Source organism: Notolepis coatsorum (assembly GCF_963971535.1).
Source record: "Notolepis coatsorum genome assembly, chromosome: 15".
Classification (NCBI taxonomy): Eukaryota; Metazoa; Chordata; class Actinopteri; order Aulopiformes; family Paralepididae; genus Notolepis; species Notolepis coatsorum.
Genome location: NC_140179.1, coordinates 59884224 through 59902186, shown reverse-complemented (window position 1 = coordinate 59902186; position 17963 = coordinate 59884224). Strand labels below are relative to the sequence as shown.

At 42.7% G+C, this 17963-nt stretch overlaps 1 protein-coding gene across 1 annotated transcript in view; it reads right to left on the bottom strand.

The window, feature by feature from the left end:
- Positions 1–16462, bottom strand: part of fanci (FA complementation group I) — a 122967-nt gene extending 106505 nt beyond the window's left edge. Inside the window, exons 1-5 of the mRNA XM_084330243.1 lie at positions 16416–16462; positions 15474–15582; positions 9260–9332; positions 7085–7215; positions 6014–6167 (exon numbers count right to left, since the gene is read on the bottom strand). Of these exons, the coding sequence (XP_084186369.1) occupies positions 6014–6167; positions 7085–7215; positions 9260–9332; positions 15474–15566 (451 nt within the window). The 5' untranslated portion in view covers positions 15567–15582; positions 16416–16462. The remainder of the gene's footprint in view (positions 1–6013; positions 6168–7084; positions 7216–9259; positions 9333–15473; positions 15583–16415) is intronic.
- Between the last annotated feature and the right edge of the window lie 1501 nt (positions 16463–17963).

The following is a 17963-nucleotide window of genomic DNA, read 5'->3' as shown; positions in this document are numbered from 1 at the left end:
AACGACTAACATTGGGATGGGAGAAAATCGGAGGAAAAAGGAGGGGGAAAAAGATCAATAAAAAAAAAGAAAAATAATGTCTGTCATTTCTAGTGTCACTGGCACTTTGAGCTGGCTGGTATGGGTGTGTCTCTGAGTTACCTTGTTCCACAGTTGGCTCAGGTACCTCAGGTGTTGTTGTCTGTGGAGCAGATTGCAGAAGAGTGCGCAGGTGAGCACGATTTCTTCTCAACTGTCCTTCGTCCGTCTGTACGATGTATGACCTGGGCATTGTCGCCTGCTGTATGACAGTCCCTCCTCTGTTCTCTTTGGGGAGCCACACATTTTGGCCACACTGCAGCGTAGGTAAGGGACGGGCTCCGTGACGCAGATTGTAGCGACATTGTTGATCCTCTTTTGCCTGCATCTCCGACTTCCTGAAGTCTCTGATGTTTGGCCAGTGAGGGAGTAGAGTCTTTGGGAGTATGTTGGGAGTATGTTGGAGCGAATCTGTCTCCCCATGAGGAGCTGTGCAGGGGAATAACCGCTCTCCAGGGGCGTGGCACGGTATGCCAACAGCGCCTTTGCCTTGTCGCCTCCTCCTTTCCACAGCCCCTTCACTGTAGCCACGGCCCGCTCAGCCTCTCCGTTTGCCTGCGGATACCGTGGACTGCTAGTCACATGGGTGAAACCATACTCACCAGCAAAGCTCTGGAAGGGTAACCCACTGTATTGGGGCCCATTGTCAGAAACCATGGTCTGCGGGGTCCCATGACGGCTGAACACGTTCAGCGCGGCCACGACTGTCTCCGCCGAAGCTACCTTAAGATGGGCAACTTCTATATATCGCGAGAAAAAGTCCACAATCACCATATAAGTCTTCTTCTCCCAGAAAAACGAGTCAGTAGCGACCCGCTGCCAGGGCCTTTCTTGCACTGGTGTGGGGACCAAGGGATCTCTGCGTTCTGCCCTGTGTTGTGAACATGTGTCACACTTTTCCACCAGCTGATTGATGTGTACCGACAGTCCGGGCCACCAGACTGACTGGCGTGCTCTTGCTCTGCACTTGACAACTCCTTGATGTCCAGCGTGCAGGTCTCTTATTATATGTGAACTAAAGGTACAAGGTTTACACAACATGGTGTCAGATGTGGGGTACCTTGCAACATACAAACATGTCCGTGTAGCAACACGAGCCAAACCCTTACAGGACAAATACAATAACTCCTACCTCACCTCACCTCCTCTCAACTCAACTCTATCTGTCCTAGTGTATTATAGTGTGTGTGTCTTGTGCGTGTGGGATGTGGGTGATCTAATGGTGCACAGGTGTGTTCTATCGGTACTAATCAGCTGCCTAATTGCTTCCACTCCTCCCGTGGCAGTAGTATCTCCCTTCCTTCACATATCCATGAGACGTGGGGGTGATATCTGCCACAATATGTACAGTGATACAGGTAACAGCAGCGTAACTAGTAAGAGTAGGTAAAGGATATGTACAGTCAGATAGATATATATATATTATATATAGTATCTACAGACATGTACAAAGGATTATATGCAGGTAGTGGATATATATATACGGTAAGAATAAATATATATATATATATATATACACAGTATATACAGCATTATTGTACATGCTATCATACAGAGGTATATGGGTTATATGCAGGTGTATATGTAAGTACATATGGCTGACATCATACCTCAATGACCGCTCCTACCAAGTGTCATGGAGAGGGACTCTGTCGGCCACCCGCCCCCTCCGGACGGGTGTCCCCCAGGGCTCGGTCCTAGGACCCCTTCTCTTCTCCCTCTACACTAAATCACTGGGTAACATTATCACGTCTCATGGCTTCTCATATCATTGTTATGCCGATGATACTCAACTCTTCCTCTCCTTCCCTCCCTCAGATATCCACGTCTCTGAGCGGATCTCGGCCTGTCTGTCCGACATCTCCGCCTGGATGACGACCAACCACCTCAAACTGAACCTAAGCAAAACAGAATTGCTCCACCTGCCGGCCAAATCCTCCCCCCTGACCGACCTCTCCATCACAGTCGAGAATGCAGCTGTGACCGCATCGCCGACCGCCAAGAACCTTGGTGTTGTCCTCGACGACCAGTTGAACTTCTCTGCTCACATCGCAGCGACAACCAGAACCTGCAGATTCCTCCTGAGCAACGTCAGAAGGATACGCCCCTTCCTGACAAAAGAAGCCACCCAACTCCTCGTCCAATCAACAGTCATCTCCCGCCTCGACTACTGCAACGCACTGCTAGCTGGCCTCCCGGCCACTGCCACCAAGCCTCTTCAACTCATTCAAAATGCAGCGGCCCGCCTGATCTCAAACCTACCGAAGTCGGCCCATGTCACCCCACTTCTTAGGGACCTGCACTGGCTCCCCATTGCTGCACGTATCCGCTTCAAGGCCCTCGACCTAGCATACCGTGCGGCAAAGGGAACCGCTCCCGCCTACCTCCGGTCAATGGTCTCTAACTACACACCCTCAAGACCCCTACGCTCTGCATCTTCTGGCCGCCTCAGATCTACTCCTATCCAAGCTCCCGGAGGGTCATCAAAGAGAAGCCGCATATTCTCAGTCCTTGCCCCACAATGGTGGAATGAACTACCCATCCCAGTTAGGACAGCCGAATCCCGTCCAATCTTTCGCCGTCGACTAAAGACTCACTTCTTCAACCATTATCTGAAATGATAAAAAAAAAAAAAAAAAAATCTAACCCCGACTAACCTTACTGTCATGCACTTGTCCTAATAAACTAACCTACACTGTAACACGCAACACTTTGATGAACATTGTTACTCAGCTGATAGAGTTATACCCTTCTTGCTGTCTTGTCGCACAGAACTTGTAAGTCGCTTTGGATAGAAGCGTCAGCTAAATGACTAAATGTAAATGTAAATGTAAGTATATAGAAGGATTATATGCAGGTATATTCAGACAGATATGGATTTATGCTGTAAATATAAATATATATATAAAGCATTATTGCACATGCCATTAGTATCATACAGTTATATAGGTTATATATAGCTGGTGTCAGGCTCTAAATCCTCCACCTGCTCTCTGGACCCCATGCCCACCACCCTGGTGAAGGCTGGCCTGCCTGCCCGCGTCTATACTTTCTACAACGGAGCTCGGTTTCCGGGTTCCTCCGATTGGCCACGATGCCCACGTGACCTCCGCTAGCACGCCCCCTTCCTGCCGCGCGCCGCTCTGCGCTCGCCGCGCTCCTGCCTTCCTCAATTAAATGGAAATCGCTACTTTACATCAGGGTGAACGCTGGCTGTTGGTAACACCACCCACTTCAATGACAGGCTCTCATATTTGCGAATGCATAAACTATTAAAAATATATACCGTTAACTGGAATATGTTGTTTCTTTACACATATGTTATGTAATTGGTTTGTCATGACAAACCAATAAAATCGCTACTTTACATCAGGCTGAACGCTGTTATGCTGCCACCACCCACTTCAATGACAGAGCTCGGCGCATTACATCAGGCTGAACGCTGTTATGCTGCCACCACCCACTTCAATGACAGAGCTCGGCGCATTACATCAGGCTGAACGCTGTTATGCTGCCACCACCCACTTCAATGACAGAGCTCGGCGCGGCAGGAGCTTGGCGCTTAAGCTGGCGAGCGCGGCAGGAAGGGGGCGTGCTAGCGGAGGTCACGTGGGCGTCGTGGCCAATCGAAGGAACCCGGAAACCGAGCTCCGTTGTAGAAAGTATAGACGCTGCCTGCCCTCTGTCCTCTCATGGTAGACATCATTAACTCCTCCCTGTCCACTGGCTCCGTCCCTGCTGACTTGAAGGTGGCAGCAGTCACCTCAATTCTCAAAAAACACGGTCTGGACCCCGATAACTTCAACAACTTCCGGCCCATTTCCAACCTCCCCTTCCTCAGCAAGGTCCTCGAGCGCGCAGTAGCCGCCCAGCTACAGAGTCACATGGCCCACCATGACCTGTTCGAACCACTCCAGTCTGGGTTCAGGGCTAAACACAGCACAGAGACCGCCCTGATCAAGGTAACAAATGACCTCCTCATGGCTGCTGATGCTGGCTACATCAACATCCTCATCCTCCTGGACCTCTCAGCTGCTTTCGACACCATCTCACACTCAATCCTCCTAGACCACCTGGAAAGTGTCCTTGGCATCACTGGTACCCCCTTGTCCTGGTTCACATCCTACCTTACCAACAGGTGGCAGTATGTTTCCCTCGGGGGGTCCAGGTCAGCTCCAGCACAGGTCTGTTAAACAGGGTGTTCCCCAGGGTTCGGTGCTAGGTCCGCTCCTTTTTATGATCTACCTCCTCCCACTCGGTGATATCATAAGGAAACATGGCCTCCACTTCCACTCTTACGCAGACAACACGCATCTTTACCTCCACACCAAACCCTCGGCTCCCCTTCCTCCCCCCTCCCTCACCGCCTGCCTCCAGGACATAAAAGCATGGATGACCACCAACTTCCTTCAACTCAACAGTAAGAAGACAGAATTAATAGTTGTAGCCTCCCCAGCCCTCCTCCAAAAGATCGACCACCTTGTTCTCTCTGTGGATGGCTACTCCATCTGCCCCTCCACGGAGGTAAGGAACCTGGGCGTAATACTGGACTCAACCCTCTCATTTCACCCTCACGTCAAGTCTGTCACCAGATCCGCCTTCTTCCACCTCAGAACCATTTCCCGCCTCTGCCCCTCACTCTCCGACACCTCAGCGGAAACACTCATTCACGCCTTCATCACTTCCCGCCTCGACTACTGTAACGGAATCCTTCTTGTTGCTTCCAAGAAGGTTCTGGATCGCTTACAGTACGTCCAAAACTCTGCTGCGAGGGTCCTCACGCGCACCAAACCCTGGCAGCACATCAACCCCACCCTGCAAAAACTCCACTGGCTCCCCATCAACAACCGAATCCCCTACAAGATCCTCCTCCTCCTCACCTACAAATCCCTGCACGGGTTGGCCCCTTTCTACCTGACCAACCTACTCCACCCCTACACTCCAGCACGAGGCCTCCGCTCCTCCAACTCCGACCTCCTCACCATCCCCCGCACCAGGCGTTCCACACTGGGAGACCGAGCTTTCGCTGTAGCTGCCGCCAGGCTGTGGAACTCCCTCTCCCCCTCATTCCGAGGCTCTGACACCATCAACCTCTTCAAAACCCACCTGTTCACACTTGCCTTCACGCAACATGGCCCCAAGTAGCCCACCCCTGACTCTTTTCTTTTAAGCCACAGATCCTGTTGTTTTGTTTTGTTGTTTGTTTGTTTGTTTGTTTTTGTTCTGTTTTCTGTTTTTTGTTTGTTAATTTCAACCACTTCATCCAATTGAACAGCACCTTGCTTCCTTTTTTTTATCTTATTTGTTTTTTCCTGTTGTTACTATACACATATATTCATAATTTTTTATCTTTTATTTTTTTCAAATTTGTCTTTTTCTACCCTTTCCTTGTACAGTGTCCTTGAGTCTGAGAAAGGCGCTTCTCTCTTAAAATCCAATTTATTATTATTATTATTATTATTATTATTATATATATATACAGGTGTATAAGTATATAGAATAGGGGTGTAACGATGCATTGATGCATCGAAATGCATCGATCCTAATGTGACGATTCAACTGCATCGATTTGAAAATGTTAGAATCAATTAGAATCTAAATAAAAAAAATAAAAAATAGTGTTTTATTTTTTTGTGTATTGTTTGTATTGACCTATAGTCCATTCATGCTGAGTGAATCAGTTCCCCCAGCCACATTTGTGTATTCAATTTTTTTTTGGGAATTTACAGATAGAAAATTAATCTAATCGAATAGTGGTCAAATGAAGAGATTTCATGATGCATTGAATCGTTGCCTGAAGAATCGTAATCGAATCGAAGTGAGGTCGCATCGTTATACCCCTAATATTATATGCAGGTATATTCATATATATATATATGGTAAATATATATATATATATACGGTATATACAGCTATGGTACAGAGTTGTAGTTACCTTTTCCATAAGCCAGGGCGTCGCAGGCAGCCAGGGCGGTGAGCACGGTGGGAAACAGCTCCAGGGACTTTCCGCTGCCCATCTTCCCCACCTTGATGGAGTCCACGAAGAGAGAGGCCAGCTGGGCGAGAGGGGGGCCAGGCAGGTGGTGAGTCTGGAAACAACAACACAACAAGGTCCAGGCAGGTGGTGAGTCTGGAAACAACAACATAGGGCTGGGCGATAAAACGATAACGATAATTATCGCGATATATTTTAATAATCGATAATAAAAATTATATCGAAAAATAATTAAAGAAATCAATAAAAAAGCTTCATCTTCATCAGCTGCCAGGATCCTGATGAGAGTCCGTAAACATTGAGCACATAACCCCCATCCTCCACTCACTACACTGGCTCCCCGTCTCATCCCGGATCAACTACAAAATCCTGCTGCTCATTATATAACTGTATAAATGCACATGCACCCCTCTACCTTCAGGAACTCATCACTCCACAATCCTCCACCCGTACCCTCAGATCTGCAGTTGGCCTGCTCCTCCGGGTCCCCAGTACCAGGCTCTGCACCATGGGGGACCCTCAGATCTGCAGGTAGCCTGCTCCTCCGGGTCCCCAGTACCAGGCTCTGCACCATGGGGGACCCTGAGATCTGCAGGTAGCCTGCTCCTCCGGGTCCCCAGTATCCGGCTCTGCACCATGGGGGACCTTCTGCACGGCTGCACCATGCCTGTGGAACAGCCTCCCCATCCAGCTGAGGCACCACAGAGCCTGGACTCTTTTAAAGCAGGCCTGAAAACCTATCTATTTCAAAAGGCCTTTGATTGCTAGCTTTTTTTTATATTTTTTTGCATCTTTATTTTTTTTGGTGCCGTTTAATTTTCTGTTTATAGCTACTATGTTTTTAACTATGTTCTATTTTTATTTAATTTTTTATTCTGTATTTTATTTTATTATTATTAATAATTATTTAAAATGTTTAACTATGTTTTAACCCTGTAGCACTTTGGGATCCTAGTGAACGAAAAGTGCAATACAAATAACATGTATTATTATTATTATTATTATCTTCACCTCCAGCATCAGTAACCCGATGATGTCCGCCGCCACCTCGGTCTGCAGGTCCCCGGACTCACACAGGGGGATGCAGTGCTGGTACAGCAGCAGTCTGCGCTTGGAGCCCTCAGGGGCAGCGGGCGGGGAGCCTGGGGGAATTGATTGATTGAAAACTTTATTAACAGATTGCAGAATGGGTACAGTACAGTACAGCTCAATACACACAATTGTTAACACTTTGATCGCCATGGTTAAATTCATAATTTACCATCCCTAGCCAGCTCTATTTGTCTATGGCAAAGTTCCCCTTCTTTGCAGGGCTATAACTTTTTAAATTGTATTGCTAAATTGACATTATTATGGCCCATTCAATGTCCTATATCTATTGTTCAGGGTGTAGCAACGTTATACTTTTTCATTCACATATTCATACTAAAATACGGTCTAAAGTATAAGTATGTTTATCATGCATTATATGCATTGATAAATGCATTATGCATTATATTGATGATCAAATACAGTTTGATAGCGATCGGTGCCAGATAAAAAATTTCAACTGCACGTAGTTCTAGAAGTTACTACGTATGATCTGATGTTGACCGGATGGGCGGGGGGTCGTTTATAATTCCGTGGGCAACGTTATATCATTCATCTAGTGTGGGTGATATGATCATTAGAGCAGTTAGTATAGAGGACATTAGAAAATAACGCTGAAACTCACCGTAGCTTCCTCGCGCCGTTGGCAGATGAGCGTGGAACAGAATTTGTTCTATTATGGGATGGAGAAATACCCGATCCATTTCCAGGTTGTATAATAGTTAGAGCTGGGCCGTTAACGGCGTTAACATGCTGCGTTAACGCTATACTAGTATCGCGCGATAATATAATTAACGCATTAATCTAAAAAAAATTTTTTTTTTTTTTTTTTTTTACATTTTTTTTTCTACCTTTATTTACCCAGGGTAGGTTCGCTGAGCACAGATGTTCTTTTCCATTCACACCTGGGAGCTGCCCAGTACAACCACAGTTGACACCATTGGCCACTGAGCAACTCCACTGGAGCAGTTGATTCAAGCCATGTCACATATTCTGTTTTGCTCCTGAGAGTGTGCTAGATACTGTACTGTACTGGTAATATTATGTATTTGTGTTAACTTCTGAATAAAACAACTTATTAAACACAAGTACATCTTATTGAACATTATTTTGATATTTCATTACCAATTATCATAGCAAAACAGCTTTTTCAAACAGTCTGTAATGCATTTTGGAAACGGGAGATGGGCTCATGGTGTAATGGGCCACCTGGCCTGAGAAACATAAAGAGGAAAGAAAAAGTAAGGACTTACTTCTGGTCATTATTTGGGTAGAACACACATATTTTGAATGCCTTCGGCAGTTTTTTTTTTTTTTTAGCCATTTTAATCTAGATTAATCTAGATTAAATCCAGGATTGCAGATAGATTAATCTAGATTAAAAAAATTAATCTATGCCCACCTCTAATAATAGTATATACGTCCAAATCATGTTGTTTATCGAGTTATTGGCAACGGATCGCTATGTATTGTGTCGAGCTCGAGTCCCGGGACCTATAGCGAGTGATCGGACCGAATTGAAATGAGCACCAGCTTCTACATCCTGTTTCTCCCCTGGGCGATCCCCCGATCGGCCACCAGATGGCGCTCTTGAACCGTTAGAGAGTTGCGTGGAGCTCAGCAGTATATCTCAGGTCCCCGGGGGAGAAATATGATTTCGATCACAGATTTTTGAAATATTGATATCAAAGACGTGTTACGGCGTCTTCGGCAGAATGAGCATGGCGGGGAAAGACGAGTTTCGGCGTCTCCGGCGATTAAAGTGTTAAGGAGATGCAGACCAGAGAAAGACTTTCGTCTTGTTTACATCAGGGTCCCCCATTTTCAATTCATCATAACATTTATGACATACGTAACATACAGATAAACAGTACTGTTACATCCAGACATCTATGACATACAAGATATACAAATATACAGTACTGTTTAAGAGACAGAGTTTCTAAAAGAGAATATATACATTTGAGGGGGAGGAAACTGTACATTGGGGGGGTTGGGGGGGGGGTTATGAGTACTGAGACATGATGAAGACAGACAGACAGACCAGGGTCTATAACATGTCATACTGTATAGAATTACTGGCATGCCACAACTTACCTTTAAATATTCCTTTGATCATGGCACCGATGTCCTTACCCTTCAAAGCTGTGTTGGTGACCAAGGTGACCAACTAGGGGGGAGATGGAGAAATGTGATGCATTGCGTTTAATTTAATTTCAAACCTTTATTTCAACTCCTAAGACACTGAGGTTACCCTCATTTACAGTGACGGGCGAGCTCACAAAACAAAGACACAGTGTAACAGCAATTTCATACATAAACAAAATAAAATCAGCTAAGATGGTTATTACAAGTCGACACACAGTGGTCGGAGAAGTTTTAAATGCAGCGAGAGTAGGAAGAACCTTCAGCTTCAGAGTCAGTTCCTCCAGAGTAAACTGGAGGAACCCTATGAACCCTAAGAACCAACCAGTCATTTGAATGTGTAAACATTTCTGGAATGATGTTTACAGTAGTTGATGCCCTAGTTCACAGGTAAAAAGCAGAGCATTAGGGTTGGGTAGCAAACTTAACACATTGAGTGCCACGCCCCTTTCGGGAAATTAGGTCTAGATTGCCACCGCTTTAATCAATGGGAGGACGGGGATATTTGCGAACGCTTAAACTATCATTTAGATTATAGCTATGGGTCTAATACACCTGTCGCTTATCAATGACTTGCTTACAGTCAACATGTACGAAACGGATTGTTTTTTCATCGGCACATTTCCGTTTTATACCGTTTTGAATACGAGTATAGTTTGAGATTTCTAGTAATTCCAGAGAAAGACACGATAATAGCCCTTTAGTGGAATACACAAAACACGTTGTAATTTTTTGGCTGATTTATGAATCGTTTTCAAATAAACGCTAGATTATCGATAGTATATGTGTCCTCTAGTGTTGTCACAAGACTGGAATAAAAAAATAATATCGAAAAGTATCGATATTCGATACCACGGGGGAAAAGGTTCAATCTTAAAGGATAACTCCAACATTTTGCTTATTTAACATCTTCCCTGGAGTTAGACAAGAAGATACATACCTTTTTTGTCTCTGTGCATGCATTAGGCTTAGGGAACAGCCGCTCCGTTAGCGTAGCTTAGCTTAATCACTGGAAGTGAGGCAGGACAGTACCCCGACGTTCCCTACAGGTTTGTTGATATTCTCATTCCTTCAAAGGATCTGAACCGATTGAAGTTTATGGATACCATGACTTAAAATCCTCTTACCTTGACGATTTAAAGCCTCCCCAATTTAGAAAACAGTAATCCAATGGCTGGTATTGATATACTACTAACTACTGCACGCTAACGGAGCTAACCGGACACTCAAGCAGATAACGAGAGCAATGACTTCCTTTCTGGGGGGTTTCAAAATAAAAGAGCGACGTCTATAGCAGCGGAAAACGTTTATTTTGTACATTATCTAACGTTAACACGAACCTAAACTAACTTTAGGTTAGTTGTAACGTTAGTTTAGGTTCGTGTTAACGTTAGATAATGTACAAAATAAACGTTTTCCGCTGCTATAAACGTTGCACTTTTATTTTGAAAACCCCAGAAAGGAAGTCATTATATTTGCTTTACACATCCTGTTCTGCGTTAGCTCCGGTTAGCTCCGAGCGTCCAGTAGTTAGTAGTATATTATCAATACCATAAGTCAAGATAGACTGCGCTCACAAAATATAACACTGGGTGCTGAAATCCCGTGGAGTATAATAGAAAAAGAAAGCAATACGCTTGGACCAGCACTCACAGATTTTGGTTATTTAATGGCAGCCTGAAACAAACATGTTTCGGAACAATTTATGTTCCTTCCTCAGTGTTGATGGCTAGCCATTGATCCAACGTTATAGTCCAAAACACAATCAACGCTGCTCCCAGTCCCCACAGTCAATGCAATAGTATCCAGCTGCATGCCCGAGAAGTAAAACCTGGACCGGACTTCTTTTTTTGATGCACAGTCCCAGCCAATCCAATCCAATGATGTGCAATACCATCCGGGAGACGATAGGCGGCGGTATTTGCCCTTTGCGAGCTCAGACCCATTCCCAATGATAACGTCAGGCTGGATGTAGGGCTGGGCGATATGGCCTCTAAATGATATCGCGATATTTTTTGGCCATATCGCGATACACGATATATATCACGATATTTTGACATTTCCTCTAAATCACTTAAAAATGCTTGATTTAACCCTTTGATGCATACAGTCACGCCAATATGATGATTATAATAAGTCCCTGCAACATATGTTTGCATTATTAAACCATGAAGATGCTTTAAAAAATAATTTAATGAAAATGTACTAAGAGTAGTCTACTGACACTAATAAAAAAAAATATTTACATCTAAGACAATTTATATAAAAACTCTTGGGTGCCTAAGACTTTTACACAGTACTGTGTTTTCTATCCACTTTAGCCAAACACACTATATATATATATATATATATATATATATATATATATATATACACACTACTGTGAGAAAATAATAATCACACACAAAGGTATAATGGCTTATAGCAGACTTAATGATTTTAGAATATTTCAGATAATGAAATTAAATGTTTATATCATCAACTATCCAGTTAGTATTTATACTGTCTGTAACGTTTGGCTACTTAAAATCATTGAATGTAGAGAGAGAGCGAGAGAGAGAGAGAGAGAGAGAGGGGGCGAGAATGAACAAGAGAGCCAGCCCCCCCCCCCCCCCCCCCCCTTCGCGTTTTGATCGTCTAAGCTGCCGTAGGTGATGACGTCACACTCGAATGTAAACAGGAAGAGATGGAGATGGAGACACACGGAGATGGTATACAGAAACGAATAACCAATAAATATGAAGTTGTGTTTAAACTTCTGTTGTCAAGCGTTGTCAATATAACCCACCCCCTTTCCTCACGAATGGAACTAGTCTTGTGGAGTCCGCTTTGACCGTTTTCCAAGGTTAGCAGCTATCGCTAGTTAGCTTAGCATAATCCTAATGGATACCTTGGTTAGCAGCTACCGTTAGCTCATTGCTCGTGTCAATTAAATTGCATGTTATTAAAGGTCCGCGCTGGTCTGTCTAATGAAATTACAACCGCAACATTATATCGCACTGTACAGCCCTGACTACACTAACGTTAGCCTATAGCTCCGCCATCCCTTCGACGAGGAAAGCACTGCGAGTGTCTCTCGGCCGCGGGCGGCGCCATATAAACTAAATACTCGATGTTCGCGATATAGTACAGTACTACATCTCGGGTAGAACAATCCGCGATACATCGAGTATACTCGATATATCGCCCACCCCTAGCTGGATGGATGAAAAATGAATGGATATCGCTAATAAAAGAAATAACGATTAAAACCCGACCATACTCGTGATTGGCACTCAAGCGATGGCGAGTTAACCCGACTATACTCGTGGTTGGCACTGAATGGGTTAATGGCACCAACCGAACAAGTACCGATTCATGCTAGATCAATCTGTACCACCAAAATGTCGGTACCTTTACATGTTTAATATAAGTGCATCACTGAGCACAGAGTGACAGTTACCATCTTCCTGGATTCTTACTTTTGAAACAACACTGCAATATTACACCTACTGTAGACTTCAGTATATTTTTACTGTATATTTTATTGTAAATATTTTATTCTATTCTTAGGCAATTTGTTTTGTTATTCTTATTCGTGACTTGTTCTGTCTAACAAGTTGCTCAACGAACAATAACACTATGTAACAACCATCAAATGCACTCACAGCACACACATCCACACGCACACACTCACTTTAAACAAACAACTCACTGCAGCACCCACTTTACACACTTTAGAATACCTAAACACACTTTATATTTATTGGTAAATAATTTGCACTACAACCCATACCTCATTACACCTTACTGTAAATTGTACCTAAATTGTACCTCATCCCATTTCTGCTTTGCACTATATAGTATATTGTATATTGTATAGTATATTGTATGGTAACTCAGTTACTTCTACTCTGCATTGAACATTGTACATATGTACATACTGAACACTTGTGTCCAGGTACGTGACTTCTATTTTTTAGTTGCTATACTTATTTTATTTTATACTTATCTATTTTTGTCTAGCACAGTCTCTGGAGCATAACAGAAAGAAGCATTTTGTATTAAAGTATTCTGTACTTCTGTATGACAACTAATAAAGAAACTTGAACTTGAGAAACTAAAAGTTTAATGTGAGCGATTTGCAGTGTAAAATTTCCCTCTGGATAATAAAAGTATGTCTATTCTATTCTACGTTAAGTACCAAAAAAGGGTACCGATACCGTCACTCATTCCATAAGGACGTAGAATAAACATTCACAGATTTTTTTTTTAATGGTCCATTTGCATGTTCTTGGTATCTGAATCTAGGGACATCTATGGATCTCAGGGAATGTATTCCCAGTGTCTGTTTAGTAGGCTTGAGTAAATTGTAATGAACCAAAGGAGAATATCAATTATATTTAAAAAAAAAAAAAAAAAAAAATTATCTTTGACTGTGAATAACACCATGCTAAAATTTACCAGACCTGAAAAATCTAAACAAATGAATAAAGGGAAGATGATTAAACAGGTTTTGTAGATACAGTACTGAATTATGTCATCTTTTTTATAATGTAAATTTCTCCACCATTTTTCATCATATTGCAACACCGTTTTTTGCTAGACGTTCACAGAAAGGTAGAGAAACGAACTGCGTTCTGTTTTATGGCAATACCGTTAAGGTTTGTGGGAGATAATCCCAAAAAATAAGAGAAATAAAAAAGTAAATCCAGAAGTCAGATGATTGACAGGGGCTGGCGTGAGCTGGGTAGGGTAGTTTTTCGAAATTCGAAAGCCCAGAGTCTCTTCCTTCAAAAGACTACACTCACTTTTGGCTGCTCCACTTCCTCCTGTCAATATGCGCCGATTTCCGACTCAATGCCCTGAGATTTCTATAATCTTATATTTCACTAATAACAGTTAAAATCATTGGTAAACAAACGTAATGCTGAAAATATACACTTTTACTGTATATTTTGGGCATAAGAGGTTAACCCTGTGAGGCCCAAATTAAAAAGACATTAGCAACTTCAGAGGGTGGGACATATAAACACATTTACTATCAAATAGCATTGTGAGGCTGAACAACAGGACATGTTTTCTTAACATTTTTTAAATAAACATTTACAGACTTTTATTTTTTATTTTTTATTTTTTTTTAATGGCTAAACATGATTTTGTAATTTTGCAACCGGGGGTCTCACAGGGTACTTTTAACCCTGTGAGGCCCAAATAAAAAAGACATTAGCAACTTCAGAGGTCAGAGGGTGAGACCTATAAACACATGAAGGGTGCCGTGACTGAAAAAAAAGTTGAGAAACGCTGGTATATGGTGTGGCTCTTTGTGGTACCACAGTCATTTTTGTGGCTCTTAATCTCTGACTGGTTGGCCACCCCTGCTACAGAGCATACAGGCTAGGCTTGGGCGGTATCATTTCTTTCACACCGTCATACCTTTATGACATAATACCCCGGTGTACAGTATATGACGGTATGACTTTCATTTTCATCAGCGGGGGGGGGGGGGGGCAACCCGTGTTACCAAGTAAACAAATCATCGTCAGCTCTCAGAATGGTAGTCAGAAGCCTAGCCATGGCAGACTATTTGATTCCTTAAATTGCTCGAAATTGCCTGGGTTTTGGTCATATGCTCCCGAAATGCTCCCGTTGTGTGGCTACTTCTATGTGCAGTGAAAACTACTCGAATGCTTTATAACCTAGTCATTGATTTAGTTCAGGGTAATCTAAGAGTAGCCGCAGAGCTAACGCTAGTTAATGTGAGCTAACGCTAGTTAATCAAGCTCAGAGAGAGATAAACAGCTGACAGCGGATAGTACAGGACGGTACAAATACAATAAAAAGGCGGGTGGGGGCTGTTGTGTAAACCTTGTACTCTTTAGTTCACATATAATAAGAGACGGATTATTTGCTTGCTCCACGAGTGCACCACAACAACACACACCAACTCTCGTCACAACGCTTTGCGGTATTTTCACAGCACTGTCGCAACATTACCGTAAAACGTGAACACCGTTGTGACCCACTCGCTCCACTAGTGAGGACTGGTCTCGCCCTCTGCTGGCGCGTGTGCACTACACTCAAAACTCTGTTTCACTGTAACTGAAGCGCATCTGTGATTTTGACGGTGACGGACGGTATTGATTGATGCCCAGACTGGGATGAGGCTGTGCAGGTGATGAGCTACCTGATCATCCGTCAGAGAAGAGAGATAGTGTTGCAGCTCGGTGGTGCTGTCTCCGACTGACAGGGAGACAATCTTCTCCATCTCAGCCTTCATGCTGAACCACGGACAGCTGTGTGACAACGTTAAGAGAAAGCAGCTGTGTGTTAAAGGTGCAGTGTGTAGTTTTGGGGGATACGTTTTCAACTCAGGGTTGTGTGGGAAGATTTTATCGTATATGAAAATAAACATTACAATAAACTATGCTCTGGGACTGAAAACTGGAAAAATTTACCATTTTACTATTGTTTACAATGGCATGGCGAGCAATGTTTTTTTACAAATATATTTACTATTCAAAGATGCATCTGCTAGGCTTCTGTTTGGTGTGTACAGTGCTTCAAAATGAGTGTTCTTCAAATTCATAATAAAACGAGATACAGACTCTAATATAAAGACGTACGTTATAGTAGCAGGCTCTATACATGTAAGCAGCTATCTCTCTAAACGATATAGTGATTGATTTATTGATTGAAAACTTAGTACAGCTCAATACACAGTTGTTAAGGGGATGCAGTGCAGAGAAAGACTCGTCTTGTTTACATCAGGGTCCCCCATTTTCAATTCATAACATTTATGACATAGATGACATACAGATATAATATAAATAATCTAATATAATCATGACATTTATACAGTACTGTTACATTTGTGACATACAAGATATGCAAATATACAGTACACCTTTAATGTTTCTAATTAGCTAACGTTAGATCCTGTAGGTAAACATTAGCTTAAAGAGTTCAAAATCTTGTTTGTCAACGTTAGTATAGCTACTTTGGTGACTAGCTAGCTATGTTATGAAATAAACTGTCAATACTGTAAAAGAAAATGACACGTGTAGCAATATTCTGGATGAAATAACGTGGATAAATCGTGTCTAAATCGCCTCTACAGCAACGTTACCTTTATAACGTGGATCTGCTTTGGGACGCTGAGCCAGACTCTTTCAAACTGTGACGCAACATTCCCGCCAGCAACCACTTCCTGTTGTCTGCGTGTGTTCTTCTTCTTCTTCTTCTTCTTCTTTGGAATTAATGGCGGGTCGCAACCACAGAAAGGCTCATACCGCCACCTACTGTACAACCCAGCAACTGAAGCGGATAAAGCAAGAACCCGGCAAAGGAAAGCAAACAATAAAGAAAAACCAATAAACCCAGAACAAACTAAACAAAATAGTACCCAACCCTAACATCACGACCCTATCCAAACCTAATAAAATTAAAACTGAAACCTAAACACAAACAAAAGAAATTAAATAAAATTCAAATCCTACCCCCCAAACCAATTGAAAACACAACCCCCAAGTCTGGCATAAGATATCCCACTATCAGAACTATTGTGTTTAATGCTTTCAAGTTTCAAGTTTTGTTTTATTTGTCAAGTACATACACAAAAAGTACATGTATATTACAGACAGTGAAATGCTTGGTTCTGTATGAGCCCCCTGAGAATACATACAGTAAAAAAGTTAAAAGAATAAGGTCCAAACACTATACAAAATAATAATACATTATACAAACTAAAGTACAACCTAAAGTACAAAATGCAAACAATGAGGTACAAAACGCAAACTTTTTCAAGTGCAAAATGCAAAAATTAGGTATGGGTGTAATGCAAATATTTTTGTAATAAATAGATACAAATAGGTGTAGTGTTAAAAAGTGAAGTCTAAAGTGAATGTTAATGGTGAGTGTTTGTTTAAAGTGAGTGTGTGTGCAATGGCAATGGGGGCAATTTTTGACAATACGCTCTGCAAAAGGAATCTTTTCTTGAATTAGGGAAATAATCACACGGTTAATGGTGTAACAGTGGTTATCCTATAACCCTAGTTATAGGACTACTGGCAGAGCGTCTCGTGTGCCTATTGCACTTGTCTGAAAAAAACAATCATGCACCTTACATCTACCTATAGCCACACCTACCTCCGGTCGTATATAGCACGGTGTAGTGGCCATGCTCACCCTTCCGAGTCTGAATTTCACGTGAAAACAGCCAAGGGTCTTCAGGGTCGAAAAGCGAGACGCTCTGCCAGTCAAGTCAAGTCAAGAGTTTTATTTGTCAGGGCATACAAGGCATACAGTGAAATGCGGGTGGTCATGCCCGCAGCGATTGTGCAATAATACAAGTAATAAGGATAAGACATAACAGGTATAATGTACATAAAGACATGCTAAGGTCCTGCGATAGTGCAATACAGTGTTAAGCTACGGATGAGGCACTGGGTCTTATGTACACTACTATACGAGCCCCAAGTCATCTAATCCCCAAGTAGCCTGATCTGCTGTAGTAAAATAAATTTACTAGTGTTCATGATCAAAGATAGATGGGATATCTAAATAAATGGGATGAGTTAAAATGGGCATCCAAACATGAGCATGAGTGGCAAGGCTCAAAGAGACACTGACAACTGCACCTGTGTTGGCATTCTATGACTCAAGTCAAGTCAAGAGT